The 18,788-nt window shown below is 38.0% G+C and overlaps 2 protein-coding genes across 10 annotated transcripts in view; one reads left to right on the top strand and one right to left on the bottom strand.

The window, feature by feature from the left end:
- Window positions 1-12,073, top strand: part of LOC112570365 — a 68,649-nt gene extending 56,576 nt beyond the window's left edge. For all 9 annotated transcript variants that reach the window (XM_025248773.1, XM_025248774.1, XM_025248770.1 and 6 more), the window contains 5 exons: window positions 417-4,663; window positions 4,863-9,575; window positions 10,639-10,702; window positions 11,364-11,470; window positions 11,722-12,073. In XM_025248773.1, the coding sequence (XP_025104558.1) occupies window positions 417-4,663; window positions 4,863-9,575; window positions 10,639-10,702; window positions 11,364-11,470; window positions 11,722-12,046 (9,456 nt within the window). In that variant the 3' untranslated portion in view covers window positions 12,047-12,073. The remainder of the gene's footprint in view (window positions 1-416; window positions 4,664-4,862; window positions 9,576-10,638; window positions 10,703-11,363; window positions 11,471-11,721) is intronic.
- Window positions 12,074-15,485: 3,412 nt separating this feature from the next.
- Window positions 15,486-18,771, bottom strand: LOC112570370 (DNA replication complex GINS protein PSF1-like). Its single transcript, XM_025248785.1, has 7 exons — window positions 18,636-18,771; window positions 17,799-17,863; window positions 17,567-17,665; window positions 17,132-17,222; window positions 16,503-16,619; window positions 16,270-16,344; window positions 15,486-15,700 (listed from the first exon to the last, which is right to left on the bottom strand). The coding sequence occupies exons 1-7, from the start codon at window positions 18,708-18,710 to the stop codon at window positions 15,626-15,628; spliced, it is 597 nt and encodes a 198-aa protein (XP_025104570.1). The 5' UTR covers window positions 18,711-18,771; the 3' UTR covers window positions 15,486-15,625.
- Window positions 18,772-18,788: the final 17 nt, after the last annotated feature.

Genomic DNA, 18,788 nt, shown 5'->3' with positions numbered 1-18,788 from the left:
TAAGTCGAGGACTGCCTGTAATTTAAAACAATGTCATATTTATTTGCATATAGAGTGTAGGCAGATGTGTGGTCTTTGTGTGTGGGTGTAAGTGAGAAAGAGAAATAGAAAAACATAAAAGCATTGACACATAAAAAAAAAATTAGCTAGGAACTCCGGCCTATGGAAATGTTTCTCCAAATCTTAGTGAGTAATATGTATAAGTTTACATTGTTAAGATCACAGCCAATGATGGGTGCGTGTATATATACTATTGCATGCTAATTATCCATGTCATCAAACACTTGTTATATACTAATTCTACCTCTTCTGTTCATTTTCACAAATCATTAATTTGTAACCCTGTTTATCATATACACATTAATAAGCTTAATAAATTAAAACAGTAGAATAACAAATTTACTTTAATTTTGCAGATGAAATCTTCGTTGTCTCTGACATGTCTGGAAGAGCTGATGCAAGAAATAAACAGCGAAGTTAATGAATCAGTTGACAGTATCTGCTTTGTTTTTGTGGGCCAGGAAAGCAGTGAAGGTGTTGATCAGCTGAGAAAAACAGACAGCTTTACAACTTCAGAGGGTTCTGAGCACATAATTATGCACCACAGATCCACCGAGAGCCTCCCATTCGAACGAGAAGAGCATGCTGGGTATTTCATCCCTCCTTTATTTGATCGCTCAGCATCTGCTGACAAAATCCATCTCTTAGTGAGCTCTAAGGCTCCCAGGAAAAGTTCACCCCACCGCTCAAGGTCCACCAGCCTGCTTGATGTCACATCTACCAGTGCAGCTTCTGACGAACTTGATGAAAACATCTTTCCACCACGTGTTTATGACATGTCAGAATCAAATGAAGAAGAGCACCCATCCTTTTTTAGAGAAAAATCATCCTTGGACATTATAAGAAACTCACTGGGTTACCAGAATGTTGAAGATGCTGAAGAATTGATCAGCCATCCTGTGCTTACTCAGGCAGCAGATTTTCCAGGAGGAAGTCAGGATTGGAATGTTAACTTTCAGTCTTTAAAACACCTACCAACTGATGAAATGTCACATAGGGGTTTGTATGTAGGGTCACCAAGTACCATTTACCCCTACCAGCTGGAGGAAGACAATAGGGTCAATCACAAAGAGTTTCTTAGTGACGGCAGCTTGATGGATGCAGCACAACCAGCTGTCTCACAAGTAGAATCAGGTACGCCTTACTTCAGATACTACCAGCCAGGCATCAGACCCCAGCAGGCAGAGAGTGCAGTGCAGACAGACCCAAATACTGTTTCCAGAAACTCCCAGTTTGGAATACCAGACCACAGGCATACTAAATCATGGAGCAGGGGAACAGAGAGCTTCCCATTTTTGAGACGGTCAAAGAGTGGAAGTAGTCTTGATGACCTCCTTGAGAGTCATGGAAAAGGGGATGACCTTCAGTTTCAGCAACAAGGAAGACAACTTCTGTCACCGGGAAGTGAGAGGTGGATGGAGTTGTCTCATCTTATGCTGGAGACCACCCACATTCTTCAGAACCTTCAGCAGAGTATGCCAGTTCCATTGTCGTCACTTCAATCCTCTGGGAGCTCCTCTGCCAGCATGATGAGCACCAGGGTCCGCCACATGTCCACACAGACTTGGCTTGATGCTAGCACCCAGACTGAGTCTCTCAGAAGATCCAGAAGTGTAGAAAACATCGGCTTTAATGGACAGACGCTGGAAACTGGTTCTCAGACAACATCCACTACTGAACTCTCAGGCTCAGCTGCTGTTACCATTTTGCCATCACTTTGCCATTCTGAAGAACATCAGAAAGTTGTGATAAAAATTAAGGATACTATGACACAGACTTCATCTTCATTAATGGATATGGCATCTGTAGAGATTCAAACAGATCATACATCTGACCTGTTTAGTCATGATAATGACATACAGCTTTCACACTCTTTGTGCCAGACAGATGACATGCCAACAGACAGTGAAATTGTCATACAGGATAAAAGAAAACCTTGCAAAAATGTGGATTTACCAAGTACAGACACTGCATCTCAAACAGAAGACACATCTTTTGATGACATTGTCAGTGTTCAAGTTTCTAAAGCAGGCTTGATTGACTCAAGCATTGGCACAGAGAGCAGGAGAAGAACTGAGAATGTACTTCAGATGAATGAAATACCCATAGATAATACTCTAGTAAATGGTGATGCTCTCTGGCCAGCTGTAAGGGATGCAATCTCTAACAGAGAGAAAATGGGGACTGTGAATGCTGCATATAAGACAGATGGAACAACCTTAAGTAACTCCAGTGACCTTGAAGAGTTTAAGACTCATGCCATGAAGGATGCAAGCACTTCAACAGATAGTTCTGCAGATAGTGATCAAATGTTTAGGCTGGAATTGACCAGCACTGTCAGTAACAGAGAGAGTATGCAACTAGTTGACAGCCCATCACTGAAAGATGACCTGTGTGTGGGTAATATTCTTGACTGTCACCAAAGCATCGAGTCTTTTGAAAAAGAAGCTGACAGTAATGGGGAAATACAAGACATCGACAAGATTTCTCAGACAGATCACACATCTCCAGATCATGTTTCTGAAGGTGAAGAAATGAGAACACTACCTGCAGCAGACGCATCGGGTACCATGGAAAACTTGCAGCAAGAAGACACTATGTATAAAGTGGAAGACACACCTCCAGATAATACCAATGAGATTTTCAGGCCAAACAAGATGGATTTGGGTAGCAGCATGGAGGACACTCAAAGTGAAAATGTGAAGTTTGACAAAGAACTGATCCTCAAGCAAGACTTAAGTAATACTGCAGGTGATGTGTCCTGTGCTTCTTGCTACCCTATTATTAGGGATGACATGAAGGTTGCTAGTGGTGGTGTAAACCTACAGTCTGAAGACATTTTATGCCAGGTTGATGGTCAGATTATAAAACAGAATACAGTGGGTGTAGAGAATATGCCAGAATATATTTCACGAAAGGACGATGCACCTACTGATAGTTCCTTCTGTGATGAAACACATATAAACCAAGAAATGAAAGATGCAGAACATGCAAAAATAGTATGTATTGACAGTCAGAATGACATGAATGCAGGTAGCCAGACCATTAAGTCAGACAGGACAGAGGATGGCAGTCAAAAGGGGATATTGCACTGGCCAGGGATTATATCTCAGACAGAGGAAATACTAAAGGATGACACTTCTGAAAGAGAACAGGTTATTGATCAAGGCAAAACAGATGAAAGCAGTAAAGCAAGAAATGTGCATATAGCAGAAAGTGTGTTTCAGGCAGACGTACCTACCGACACCATAGCTAGTACTGAAAGTGCTTGTAAAACAAGTGCACAAGATTCAAGGACAAAAGACATGCTTGCAATGGACATCTTATCTGAGGAGATTTCTGTGTGCTCAGATGACTTGCATGATGATCAGATTAACAAAGTTTCTAACAGTGAACAACTTGTCATGCCAGATCTGAGGGACAAACACAGTAGTGTAGAAGACTTGTCAATTATAAGGCCAGACGTGAAAGATGTAATCAGTATCGATATAGCTCCTCCTGCTGACAGAACAGATGTCATATCTTATGATACAGTTTCTGAGACAAACATTGAATCTGTAGCTGGTGCTCTTGCAGAGATAAGAGATACAGTTAGTGCCACCGCAAACATTCAGCCAGTGGACACAGTGTGTCAGACAAATGTCATGCCAGCAAATGATAGACAAATGCATGCGATGATAAAATCCATCAAGACCTCAAACACAGGAAGTCTGGTACAAGATATGCCTTTAGCTGATTCCTTTGCAGTGCCTGTAGCAGAGAGTGTTATAAATGAGGAAGAGCAGTTATGTGAGCAAAACCTCTTGCCAGACTCAGACCATGTTTGTGATTTCATTGTTCCCTTAGATGAGGCAGACAGCTCCATGTTAAATCATGCAGATCTTAGAATGAAAGGAAAAGTGCAGCCTTCTAGTGCCATGCAGAAAGAGGATGATTCTAAAGATTCTTGTGAACTGGAGTTAGCAAAGGTCAATGCCATGCCAGAAGAGTTGCGGCTGATTCAATTGAAGATTAAGTCTGATGGTTCCACTAGTTCCCAGGTAGCAGGTTCTAATGCAGCAGTCAGTCAGTGGCAACAAAAATTAGATGGACCCCAAGGTACTGGTGAACAAAATATTGAAAACACTGATTTCTGTTGGTCTAGGAGCGCTGATTTTGAACCTAAAATTGATAACAGTGAGAGTGTTGCCCTCCCAGAAGCCCAGACAAGGCTTTTACTTTCAGATGTTCAGCATGTAGTGGCAGTTACTGATTGGCCTATCAGTAAAGAGACTGAAGGAAAAGCAATATCCATAAACAGCATCTTCTGTGATTCAAGTCATGAAGATGCAGAGGATAGTGGTAAATCATATTTGATTTCAGAAAAACATCAAGAACAAAAAGAAAGCAATACATCAAGCATATCTCAACGCAAACTGGTTTCTGTGTCAACCCAGCAGTCCTTTGATGGCCACTACCAATTCACAGTTCCTCTAGAAGGTTCTTTCTCCAGTGTAATGTTTCCACAAGCAGGCCATAGAAGCATGGATTTCTATGACTCCTTTGACAGTGGGCACAGTGAAGAAGGCAGAGATATCAATGATGATGACAGCAGTACCATCAGGTGACTTTATTTTGTTCTTAACAGATGTTTTTCTTGTATAATTTTATTTATTTTCCTAACTTTTTTAATACAATGCTTAGAATCATTATTGTATATATTTATGTTTCCTCTACTACATGATCATAATTAACATTTCATTTCTGGCCACCAATGATGTTTATTCAGTGAAGGCTGAATATTTGTTCCATTTTTTTTGCAGTGAAAGAACTTCAGAAAAAGTGTCCGACATTGAGACATCTAAGAGAAAAGTAGGTGCTGAACATGCAGCCAGAGATAAAATACAGACTTTGATGAACTGGGGAGTTATATCTGAACATGACAAGAGGATAGCAAGAAAATGTCAAACTCCATCATCACAGACATCAGCAGACCAGGAAGAGCTATCTATGGAAGAAAATGTTGTGGGTGGGGGGGTGTTTTCACACTCCAAGGCAGCTGTGTCAGCAGAGACAGAATCAGTTGTCACCCAATATTTACACAGTACTGGCTCTTTCTATGGAAAAGAGGATCATTCCTTTGATTCAGACTCAAGCAACGCTTCAGCAATTTCAACGGACCTGCCATCATTGGTCACTGATGCCCACAGTTTAGTGCAGATCAGTGCAGAGGGACTGTTTGTTTCTCCTGAAACCCTTACACTTTCAAACAATGCTAATAACAGAATTATTTTCAATACTTTATCATCTTCTGATGTAACCTCATCACTAATTCCAGATAGTTTACAGATTTTGCCAGCAGACAATGTCTCAAGATTGCCAAGTGTAGCTGAAGATGCTACTGCTGCTTTTCATTATACAGAGTCTCCTTATGCACTAAAGAAAAATAGAGGTTATCAAATGGGAAGCTTTGATGAAAGTGAAGAACACAATTACAAACTTGTAGAAAGTGATGAGAAGAACTGTGAAAGAAGCCAACAAGTTGAGCAAGATACTTCAGCAAGTGAAATGATGACTGTAAGTCATTCTGAAGATTCAGCAACACATAGTCCAGCATCAGAATGCTTCCAGGAAGTTAGAGATGGAGTTGACATTTCATCAGCAGTAATAGAACAGCTGTCACAACTGAAACAGTCTCTAAAACTGACATATGCAGTTTCTCTTGATGCTGAGTATCTTTCATTATCGTCTGCTTCAAAGAAAGATGGGGAGTTTATTCATGAAGAGCCAGCAAGTCACAGTGTAAGTTTGTTGGACACTAGACCTGTAGAGTCCATCACCAGTGGTAATAAGTCATCATCAGCAGAACCTGTTGATGTTGGAGAGACAGAAGAGAGCTTAGATCATGTGACAGTCCATTCTGAAAGTGAGGTTGATCCAGGAGAGTTGGATGTGAGATTTCAAGGTCACATCGAAGATAATGAAGCAATATCAATTAAAACTGAGGGCAGTAGGAAAACAGACCAGGAGATATGTAACAATAAAACTCATATTGGACCAGGTTTAAGTCTCAGAAAGCAACAGGTGGTAGAGGAGAGCAAGAAAGCAGTGTCAAGAGAGACTGAGGGCAATGAGGAAAGAGAAGATGGGCAATGGAGCACTGCTGAACAGTTACCACAGGAAGTTACAGCTAAGAACATGAGTATTGAATTAAATGCCAATAAAGATGAAAGACAATGCCAAGAGAAAGTTGTTGAGATGCTACAAACTGATGCACAGAACACTGAAGAAAGGCTTGGTAGAATGGTACCAGAGACTGTTCATCCCAAGATCATGACTGAGATAGAAGATGTTAAGCATGTCAAAAATGAGTGTCCTGAAATGTTACAGACACATGTTGACAACATCGATGGAACAAAGCAAACTGTTGACAAAGAACCATCAACTGTTAGGAAGATTAATGTTGTGGCTACTGATTTCAATGCTTCAGAGTCCTTAAAGGACAGAAGACAGAACAAAATAACATCAGCCAATATTCTGGAGACTGAGAAATCAGCAGAGGGGATGTGGGTTCCAGGTCAATTGAAAACTGAGCATGCAGGCGATAACTCAGAAGATGCAAGGCACAGCAGGGTAATTCCTTATATTTGGGATGACACAGGTGGACATCTAGTTGCTGAAGAACTCCCAACACTGGTCAAAACTGAAACTGCTAAGCCAGACACTACTGGTAAACAGAGTTTCACCAAAGCAGAAAGTGCTGAACCATCACCTGAGAGTGAAGGATTGGGAGACAAGAAAGAGGTGAGGCAGGGCCCCGAGCAGAGCAATGATTCAGAAGGTGAGCTGAGTTTTAAGCGTGAGGAAACCCTTGATGAGTCTCCTGATGTAATTTTTATGCAGCAGGCTGTGACTATCATGTCTGGACCAAATGTTGTCATCCCCGTTGCTTCATGTACACCTAAAGATGTTGGGAATGAAAGGTACAGGGGAGAAATGACCAACCAGGGAAGAACAGGAGAAATTAGCTACAAATTGGAAGAAGTGGATAGTGAAAAAGCCCGTGCTCAGCTGCATGTACTTAGACAGCCAATGAAAGATTTGTCAGAACCAGCAAAGGAAACACCCGATGGCTTGCTTTCGTCTTCAAACCAGCAGACTAGTTGGATGTCAGAACCAGGTGATGCTGACTCAGATGCTGTAAGCCAATCTGTACATGAGCTCTATCCACCAGAACACAAACAGTTCACAGTACCTCAGAGGTTTGGGATCATGAATGAGTTAGAGAAATTAAGGCATGAACATTCACTGATGATGCAGCTGCTGGAGAAGTCTAGAAATACTACTCCTTTCCCTGATCAGTCTCTTCAGCAATCTCACAGTACCTGTCCATATGAGATGCAACCAGACTTAAACCTCCCTGGACAGGTTTCTCCAGTCACAAGTAGCATGGGCCAGATGCCTATTAAGAGATGTCATGAGGATGCATCAGGAAGTCTGATGCTTCCAGCAGTTTATTCTCAGGAAACTAAGATTCTCAATACAGATACTCTGCAAGATCAAGAGAGATTATTGTCAGATGAAGAGATTGAATCTCTGAGAGACAGAACAACAACAGCCATCAGGACATTAGAATCACCACTGCTATCTTCAGATAGGCCTCACAAACAAGGGATAGTTTCAGCATTTGGATTGTCTTCACAGGCTGGCTTTAGTGATGTCCCCGAAGTTTCAAAATCTCAGTCAACTGAAGCAAAAAAAGAAGACTCTAGAGATCACAGCATCATAGCTTGTGATGATGAGGACCATGTAACAGGCATTGTTGAACAAAATCTGAATACAGAATCTAGGCATGGACTTTTAACCAGCTCAGACCAGCAGAGAATTTCAGTTACTGATCAGCAGGATACCCTTAAGCCAGCAGACTCAGAAATCTTGGTGGGACATCAGGGAGGTCATCCACAGTTGTCAGGATTTGACACCATAGACAGCAAACATTCATGTAAGATGCCTGGTGCATCTGGCTTCATGCAGGAGAATTCCAGGCCACAGGGTGACATCAGTGTTGCATCGTCACACGTCCAGTGTCCCACTGATATTCCTTTTCAAAATGACTCACAAGCGAGTAAATTAAATAAAAGTTATTATATGACTGGGAATTCTTTGAGAAATGTCCCTGCAATAGATAATTTCATATCAAGTGATCTGAAGGCAGATCAGCAATGCTTTGGAAGATATGGTGTTCACCACCACCTTGACATGTCATTGTCACATGTCAGCACAGGCATAGAGGCAGCAGTGGATATTTCTGATGATTTTACACAAACTGCCACTGAGGACTTTGATCAAAGTGGCATCCTCCTAAACCCATTGGACAGATACAAGGACTCTCATGCTTCTGCTGAGGAGAGTGAGACCAGGAAAATACAAACAGAACTTGATCGTCTGCAGCAAGAACGTATAGAAATCATTGAGCTGTTATCCTTACAGTACTTGCCAGCATCTCTGACAGTTGAAATTCTTGAGGCAAAACTCAACTACTGCATTGGTCAGACTGATTTACTCCTAGCCTCCCTTGAGGATGCCTGGGCTCAAGAGGAAGCAGATCATTATTCAGGGCCTACTAGTGCAGATAATGATTACTTAATCCTTTACAAACATCAGTTTGAACAATCTCGTCATGACCTCCAAGTGTGCATGGAGGAGGCTCGTCGTTTCAACAATGGTTCCAGAGGACGTCGCATGGCTCGCACTCGGGATATTATTGCCAAGAAACGACAAGCAGAAATTGAAGCATTCAAGCTTGAGCGCTGCCGGGAACAGGCCTTATTGGAGCGGGCACGAAAGTTAACTTCGGAATCCAGTCCTGAACGATCCCCAGATCTCACATCTCAGAGTTCTGTTACATCCTCACAGATATTCACACCAACCTGCATGACACCTCGTCAACACCAAGAGCACCTGGTGCAGTTGCGACGTTCTCTTGTTGCAGCTTCTTCAGATGAGCTTCTCGAGCTGAGAAGAAGGTCCAGCCCTGGCAGAAGTTATTCTCCATCTCCTGATTATTCCACTTCATCGAGATTCACCTCGGTGGACCATTTTCCCCTTAATTCCAGCTCAAATTCTTTTTCCACTGGTCATTCTACTACACCTGTTCCTAAGCTAGTACACAGCTCTGTTACTCAGCGGATACCTAGGCTTTATGTGTCTGAAAGTGACATTGGTTATAGAAGGGGTGAGTCTTTGCCAAGAGTTAGCCATTCTCACCACCCCAAGACATTCCATAGATCAAGCAGCAGTGACCCACCTGGCTTCCCAAGAGAAACGTTTCATGAGGGAACACTTCTAAAGGAGTTCTACAGCAGCCATTACCCCAGCTCTGTTTATGATGATGAGGATCTGGATCCAGAAAGGCTTCTTGCTGAGAGCTATATTGCCCGCCAGCTGAACCAGGAGCAGATTACAAAAGCAAAGGAAGCACTAAGACTTCTGGATGCACACTGTAATAAACATCAATCACATATTCGTCAAACAAGGTAAGTGTCTTATTTAAAGTGACTTTAGAATGTAAAAGAAGAGTTTTATGTTATAATTTGTACAGAAAAAAAGTATTAATGGGCATTAGTGTGCACATTTCTCACCCTGACGGCAGAGCTTTTGTCATTTACAAATAAAAGAGGCGTCACTGTCGGGGCTGATGTAGATTAGAAAAGATAGGTTTTTAAAGATTTCTTGAAATGGTATGTACTATCTACTGTCTGAAATTAAAAGCTAAGTTGTTTCAGGCTATAGGTTGAAGACCAGGGAAATCTTGAATGTGAGAGAAACAGATGAAAAGTACATAAACCAGGAAGAAATATAGAGAAACTTTGACAAAGATAAAAAGGAATAGCCTGGTTGATAATGTATCTTATTGGTTGCAAAATGGAGAACCATTCTATTTTGCCTTTAGAGAAATGGCAAGTATCTTCTAGGGCGCACCAAAGACGTACTGAAGAGATTTGAATACTTTTGATATTTGAAAACTTTCAGCCTTTATCAGCATTAATCAAGTAATCATCTCCCAACACAGATTATATTATCTACTATGTTGACAAGTGATAAGTGTCAGGTTGAGACAGGATAATGGAATAATTATGTCCAAAAACCATTTCCAATTACATGTTGAATCTTGAGAAATGTTATGTCCTTTTTACAACTACTAATTAGTTTATGTTAATCATCTGTATGTTTTTTTATTTCTATTTTCTTCATATTACCTCATTTCCAATAAGATATTATTAGGGTCTTTATTCACAACAAATACAATGCTTACTGCACATAAGAATGATTGTGTATTCAAGCAAGATGCCCTTGCCATATTGTTTAATAGATTTTTAATTCAAGAACAGATTTGTAAGGTAAGCATACAACTTGCAAGACAGTCATTTCCTGTTGTTGTTGTTGTTTTTTTCAATTCACAATAAAACTATTGGTTTGAAGGAATATAATATTAAGTGGTTTTATTGTATATTGAAAACAGGAAAATACCATCTTGCAAGTTATTTGCTTACCTTAAAAATCAGATATGTTCAGTGGAAGTTTTGACTCCTACTTCAGGTCCTCCACAATGGATTTAAGCAGCTTGCGACCACCATCACATGAAACCAGCTGGCAAGAGCGAGTAAGAAAAAACATAACAAAATAATAAAAGCTTTAACTCTTAAATGATGGCTTGTCATCTTGATTAAGAACTCTTTCTATTTTATTCACATTCCATGCATTTTTAGAGTCACTGGTGTGTCTGTATTGGGTGGTGAACAGAGGAAATAAACCTAATAAAAATTACATTATATCAGAAATAAATACTTTTACAATAGATTATGGTCTTTTGTAAAACTTTTTTGTATGGTGGAGAGCTAAGTATGATACTTTAACTGTGATATGTAGATCATCATCCATATTAACTAAAGCTATCCAGATGCAGAAAGTGTACAGGAAATTTATATATTTGATTAAGTTTATGTTATTTTTCAGGATACATATGCATAAGAATCTATTTCTATTGGAAAGTTGAAAGCAGTAGCAAATTGTAGGCCTGAAATTTTACAATATGAAGTTGCCGCACTACTTGACCAATTGAAGAACCTACACAGCATGTACTCATGCACAGACATAGATCACAGGGATCCACTTCTAGGAAAAACTAGGAATAATAATAAGAAGAATATTTTGTTTATTTAACTAAAGCTGCATTTGTAGTAAAGAGGTTATATTCTTTTTTTTAAACTGCAGAGTATATAAAAGTGCAGTAGCAATTTTGATCTTTTTATCTCATGAAATAGGAAATTCAACGAGAGATAAGAAGTCTTCAACAACAGAACATGTTGCAGTCTTCTTGGGAGAGAACAGGCTATGGATCTAGGATAGTTTCACAAGGTCCACTAACAAGGTCAGCCTTTGCATACGTATGCATGCTAGAACTTTGACTGTTGCTTTTAGTTACATTAAAAATTGCTGCCACCTTAAAAAAGTTTTTTTTAAAAAAAAAGTCAAGACAATATTTAAACAAACTTAAGCAAGCACCACTTTTATTAACCTGTCACTGGCAGCATTTTGAACATTTTAACAAAGTTTAGGGAAGGGGGGGTATTTTGTATAGAAGTGATACATTATCAAACTTAAGACATTTTATTTTTACAGTGATGGAAGAAGCGTGCTGTCTGGTTTAGCATCCATGCCTAGTTCTGACACCTCGTTTGCTGCTTATGCCCGAGACATATTGCTACGTAGTGAACGTCACGTTCAGTCTATTACCTCCCCTTACGGCACATCTGCGTACCAGACTGCTGGTTGTGGTCGTGTCAGTGACTTTGGTGATGCATCACTTGCAGCTTCATCTGCAGACAATGAGTTGGTGATGCCATCATGGTCATCTTCCTTGCCCAGGAGAAGTACGGCTATGTCACAACCTATCTGTTCTCGGGATGCCAGGACTCAACGTTTACAAAAAAAATATAAGAATTGACACTGTTATTTGCAGAAATGAAAAAAACACCCCATGAAAACCATAAGACAGCTGCTCCATCACCCGTGATATAATGAATGTCCATACCTCAGTGTGTGTGCATATGTATATTTGATATGTTGTTTTTTGGCAATCCACTCAACACACACAAAAATAAATTAATGCCGTGCATCTGGATCAAGTATGCTCACTACTTTATCAAGTGGATTGAATGAATGGTGACTTTTTTCTGCTACTCCTTGAAATCTGTGATAATAGGCAACAATTATGGAGGTTTGTTTGATTATAATTTATTTTTCCTTTTTATATTTATGTCAAAAACTTGTAGCCCCTTGGAACTACATGTATCAGTGAAATTTGACAATATTTTTAATTTCCGCTATTGCACATGCCAAATCTTATATTTTAGCCTACATGATATTACAAAAAGTGAGCTGTTTTGAGAAAGGTTTTCGTTTTTTATGTAAATATTTTAAAATATATCTCCTTTATGTGTAAAAAATATATAAATGAATAATGGGGTTGTTCAAATTTGTTAGTTATTAACAAGTCTGTATGCACGGGCTTGAAAATATTTTTGATGTTAATGTGCCTTGTAATCATCGTCTTAGACTTAAATTGTTTGCAAGAGTAAAATGTCATCATTTTACCTTGTTAGCTGTTCACACAATAACATATGCATATGGCAGGACCATTTTAGAGTTGTCCAAATGTGTACATGCACACAATCGGACCAGGTGTAGATAAGCTTAAACAACTCCAATACAATCCTGTTTCAAAATATGGAAAAACGTGAGAATAAAGTGAGAGTATGTGTACTGTTCTTTGTGCTATATGCTAGAAATATTTTTTTACATTCTTATTTCAGTCATATACGTTTGCCTTACACATAACTATTTGTGCCACTCTGAATCATTTGAACAAGATTATTAAGTAAAATATTGTTACCATTTCTGCTACTCAATTATATTAAAAAAATTCCTGTTCATCCTTTAGTGTATGCATGTACTTGTATTTTTTAATCCAAGAATATATAAGATATAACTTGTAACAAATAATACCAAAGCATTTTTTTATAGTCTAGATACATTGGAAATTGTAGGTCTGTGTTTACCTGTGTCAATTAAAGTAAAAGGTGTCTTTTACTCAACCTCAAAAAAAGAATTTTTATTGCCACTGTCAATTAGCAGTTGTATCTTAGATCAGCTTAACCCTGTTTAAGAACCCCATCTCATTTTTGCCAACTTTTTGGTTTTTTCATTGCGAATGCTTCCTTTTGATTTAATTTTTCAAACTCCTGTTTGAAGTGTAGTGCCAAGTTTATCAGTCTTCAACTTCCGTCCATGGTTTGTACACAAGTTATTGTTTTCTTGTTATGTGGCTTACCATGTTGTGAAATTCATCTTGGAGGGTCTTTTTCAAGCTGTATTTATGTATAAATTATCATATGTAATCCTTTTTTTTTAGATATTGGTGACTTGTACATAAAGTATTATTTAAATTTTTTTTAAATTGTATGCTATCTGTGCATTCTTGTAGTTTTATTAACATGAGTCATATTTAACTCTGTTGATATAATTTATTTATGTTTTTGCCACTTCATGAGACTTGCACCAGTCTCTAAATTTGCATGTCCATGTGCAAAGCAATTACATTTACCCCCAGATATCCCTTTATTTGTGGGTATAGGCATTCAGATAAAAACAGCATCAAGAAGAAAACATTCACAGATATTTCCTTTGTTTGCCTGATCTTTTAGCTTTCTGCACTTATGTCTAGCACCACTTTTTTTATGCCTGAAACCAACAAGTACCTTTCTGAGGTTTAAGTGAAGCATGTTTCTGCCATGTTAGGCAAAATAGACAAAAATGTTTAACATTTGCTGAATACAGACAAGAACAAATATTGCTCACTTATGACAAAGCTTTTGCTGCGTTCTAAAAGTAGTTAAATGCAATGAACTTGCACATATAGTTCTTTGCTTAGTGTAGGGCAATTGCATATCACAAATTAGCCATGAATGGTCAATTTTCATTTTTTTTAATGATTTCCAGGTGGTACACTCTATTCCTTTTTGGTAATGAATTTTATTCATTTGAAGGTCTTTGCCTAAAATTATATTGAATCTGATTAAAGTTACAATAGTATAATTTTGAGATTGTCAGAGACACAAGAGACCTCAAGTTATCTTTCATTCATGATACAGTGGAACCTCGGTTAGCGAACGCCTCGGATAGCGAATATTTCGGTTAACGAACAAAACTTTCGTTAAAAGTTTGTCTCGGATAGCGAACAAAATTTCGGATAACGAACAGCCACGTGAACCACACGTGACCGACCAGCATGTCATCATTCGCGCTTGAGACACAGTTACGATCAGTCGTTCCTTATCTGTGAACATCCTTCTTATTTAGTGATTTTTGTGCTTTATTTTAGTAAGATAATCCCCAATAATGGCTCCAAAGAAGATTAAGAGCAATTAATAGCAGTGAGGTAATGACAAGGAAGCGGCCAACAAATGAATTGAAAAAGGAAATGATTTCAAAGTATGAAGGTGGCATGCGTCTGTCGGATATGTGATGTCGTATTACCGAAGAGTTTTACAAAAAAGGCAGAAGGAACAGACACTGGGCAAGTTAACCTCAAAGTTAAAGAAAAGGGAAGTCACCCCCGATTTTATAATGTCAAGTGTGCTCATGGAGGGGGAATCCAAGCAGTAATTCCACCCCTTGCTCTCCACCCTTGCTTCCACCTACGCCGTCAAAACGCAAGTTTTCTGATGTTTAAATGCTTTCGTTAATGTGTTTATGTTTATTTAACTCCATTAATATTGCATTATAAGTGTTGTCATTAAAACAAATACCTTTATATCCTGTAACTTTCAAATATTAGCGAGTCAACAGGGGCAAGGAACCAATTAAATCTATTTCCTTTATTTCTTATGGAAAAAATTGTTTCCGATAACGAACATTTCGGATAACGAACAGCTTTCCAGAACGGATTAAGTTCGTTAACCGAGGTTACACTGTACATTATTATGCTGTAATTTATCAAAAGATTTTGATAGATCATGTGTAAATGTGGTGGTCATGTAAATGTATTTAAACAAATATTGCAATGTTTACTGGTGTGCATGCAGTGTGATTAGAGGCATAAAATCCATAAGACAATTGACATATTTTCAGAAAAGGTAAATTCCACTTTCATTTATTCATCAAACAAAATCTGTACTAAGTGATCTTTTTGTAATAATGTTGAATAAATGTGAACAGACAGACAATTTTTTTCTTTCATAAATAAGGTTTTCATTTCCCCCCACCATGTTTTTAAGCGTCGTGGGCATCCAGCCTGTATTTCAATGAAACATAATTATGTAAAACATAAAAAACACAACGAAACACCATGTTCAGTCAACAATTAATACAAATGCAAGAGGCAGAGACCTCATCATTGTTTAATACACATAAATCAGACCTTATTTACATAAATTTTACAGGGGGTCTTTTTTTTCATTTTTTTAAGATTGTTGCAGCCCTATGCTCCTTGAGGAGTAACAAGGAATAAATTAAACCTTTTTTTTTAGACACTTTGAACAACATGTTCCAGAACTCCTTCACGCACAAGATGCTCACACTCAGAACGCAAGAGGAAATGCTGAAAAGGGGGGAAAAAAGCAGTGATAAAACATGATGTTCTCTCCAACACCTGAGATTTTTATTTAAATTACGAAACGGATAGAGACTCAACATTAAAGCAGTTTACAACGGCTTCAAAAATGAAATGCTTAAAACAATAGCGCATAAATGTATCTCAATACAGTCTGATATTTCTGCATAAGCAGGCATGACTCGAATATGATTACAGATTGCATGCAGACGAATTCAAGTTGTTCAATATGCTGACAAGTAAAATTACAAACAGCATTGCCAATAAATGCATAGAAAAAAAAAATAGGAAAAAAGTTAGTTAATTTGAACAAACAAACAAACAAAAAAAAAAGTTGGACTTGTACCTATTAATTATGCATCACAAAGATCCTCAGTATCTCTCAAATATCATGGCATATTATCTTTAATGTCTATAAGTGATGATCACGTAACTAGATAAGTAACCCTCACATTTAAACACCATTTTAGAAACAAATGCATTATGCAAAAATTACATGCTTAAAATATAATCCGCAGCTTAAAAGAGGTCTTGCCAATGTCTATGTTGAGCCTTACCTGACTATTTTTCTTCAGCACAATGATATCTCCATCCTGAGTCTCAAACTCCCCATGGTCAGCAAGGCATCGCACCTTTAAACCATTTTCAAAATTAATGTGAAATGATAAATGTTCCTACCCTTCTCATGGTGTTCTGAAAAATGTGTTTATGTGCCTCCCCCACATAAAATTCCACTTATTAAAAATGAGATAGATGCAAATCAATATTTACAACATTTCACTTCACTTACTTCTATATACAGAGTTTTGGGTGGCTTTCTATCCTGTGTCAGGTCTAGCCCTCCTTGTCCTCCAATGCATCTCATGTAATTTGCCAGTATACGATTATAACTATTGAACCATTGAACCTGAAATATTGCATAAAGATTAAAAAAAAGCCCTCTCAAAACTAGGACGTCAGTGAAACCAAATGCTTTCACATTGATTGTATTATTTTATTATGTTGTACTACTGTAAGCTGCTGAAGCTTAATATTATCGCAAGAGACAATTTTTATTTTTCAGTGACATCAGTACATAAGTCACAAAAAACAAGGGCTATTTTTCTTGTCAGATTTACATGTAGCACTACAAATAATAGAAGCTTAGGTCAAGATCAATAATGAACAAAAATATAATTATATACTACTATAACTTTCCATGTGCCTATTAACAGTTTAGTGTTAAAGCTTTTTAAATGTTCATCATAAACCTGTAGAAAATCTTCCATTTCAGTGTTAATAAATGCAAAAGCAGAGCAGCGTGCTGGGCCAGCACATATTTCAGAACACGTCACACATCTGTCAAGCCATAATAAAAATACAAAAATAATCATGCACAATAACCTCTGAAATAGTTTTGTGATATTGAAAAAGACTAACTTCTTGTTCACAAAAATTATACTTAAGGTCAGTAGGCAGGACACTGCCGAATTCCCAGCGCATATGACGTATGTGGTCAAGCCTGTTGAATCTGTTGAACAAAGGAAAAAATATAGCATATGGGTTATTTTCAAATGATAGAATCAGCCATATGCAATAGTATAGACAAAATTACATTTTGGTTATGGTAATGCATTATTTTCTGAACCCTAGTGCCAGCAGGTAGGAGTCATGGTGTCACATACCACTGAATTCTCATTTTTTCCAATTTATTATTTACACTTTATTAAGTAAATCACAGGCTATCAAATTATACATACCATAAATATTCTCTTACAGATTCTAATACTACATCTCTCACAGTCAATATACAATCAGTCTCTAACATTTATTATCGGAAATTCTGCGTTTGAAGACAACAAAAACATTACTTACAAATAAGCCAACACACATCGCTTGTTCCGCTCAAGAGCTGCATGACGCAACTGAATGCTTGATAGAAGTCCTCCATTACCACCTTTTACTGCTTCAGTCCTGGGTATTCATTTAAAAAAAATGTTAATCATAGCCTTCCAAAAGAAGAATTGTTAAGAATTATTAAGCATGGGTGTTTAATAAGGATTTTAAAAAATAATATGACAAAAAGTCACTAAAAGTAAAAACATACGTGTCGTGCTGGTTTTGTTCAAAGAGGGCTCGCATCTCTTCAAGAACTTGCCGAATGCCATCTTCCTACAAATTGTTGGAATTCTCTTTAGAACGTTACATTTTATTGTCACTAGGAATAATAATAATAATAAAATGCATGATTTGTATAGTGTGAGCGTTCGTAGGTATAGTGGCCGTGCTCTTAACGCTTGAGAAGAACAGAACATGGACAACACACTAACCTAGGATGAACAACGGTACTGATTACTAATAAAATACAAATATAGAAACACAGAGGAATCAGGTAACAAAAACTAACAATGTCATGATTCAGTGGAGGAAGACGAATATTGAAATAGCAATAAATCGAAATGGAAGGGGACTAGCATTCTGTGGACTGTTAGAGTAATGCTCAAGAAGTGTGTTTTCAGCGTACATTTAAAAGATTCAATGGTGGACTGGTGGCGGATATGAAAGAGGAGAGAGTTCCATTGCTTTGCTAACTAAAAATAGCTGTGACCGTATGTTATTCTAAAGACAGGAGGATACGATCATCAGACGATGAGCGTATATAAGTTGTCTGGCTGGGATGTAAGCGAGTAAGTTTAAATGCAAGCTATGGTGTAGGATCACGAACTAATATCCCATGAACTAAATACACGTCCATGGTAGGATGAAAGCTGATGCACAACGAAATACATAAGCTGCGACTGTAATAATGTCAATGGATTTGTAACGTGTTAATTAAAATCTGATTACACTAATAGGTTGCATTTTTCTTCTATCCTGGGCCTATATATGAATTAATTATAACTATGCTAAAAATTATCGAGGCACTTAAAATTACTTAGCTCACATTAAAAGGAGGTAAGGTACTATCTGTGCAGCGTTTCTGTTCACGAACAAGTTCCAGCGCCTTTTCTGCAAGCATTTCTCCTGCTGTTTTAGCTAACTTGCTAACTTGCCAGCTCCCGCCAAAACTGCCGGTGTATTAACTGTAATTGTATTG

This window comes from Pomacea canaliculata, linkage group LG8, assembly GCF_003073045.1.
Source record: "Pomacea canaliculata isolate SZHN2017 linkage group LG8, ASM307304v1, whole genome shotgun sequence".
In the NCBI taxonomy this organism is placed as follows: Eukaryota; Metazoa; Mollusca; class Gastropoda; order Architaenioglossa; family Ampullariidae; genus Pomacea; species Pomacea canaliculata.
The sequence above is the reverse complement of the archived record's forward strand: the minus strand, read 5'-3'. Positions and strand labels throughout refer to the sequence as shown.

Excerpts from the sequence above, each read along its gene's own strand:
- LOC112570370 (XM_025248785.1), bottom strand. The coding sequence starts at position 18,710 with ATGCTTGCAGAAAAGGCGCTGGAACTTGTTCGTGAACAGAAACGCTGC. Across the intron at positions 17,864-18,635 it reads GTACCTTACCTCCTTTTAAT|GAAGATGGCATTCGGCAAGT; the intron begins GTGAGCTAAGTA and ends AACAATTTGTAG. Across the intron at positions 15,701-16,269 it reads TGCTGAAGAAAAATAGTCAG|CATTTCCTCTTGCGTTCTGA; the intron begins GTAAGGCTCAAC and ends CCCCCTTTTCAG.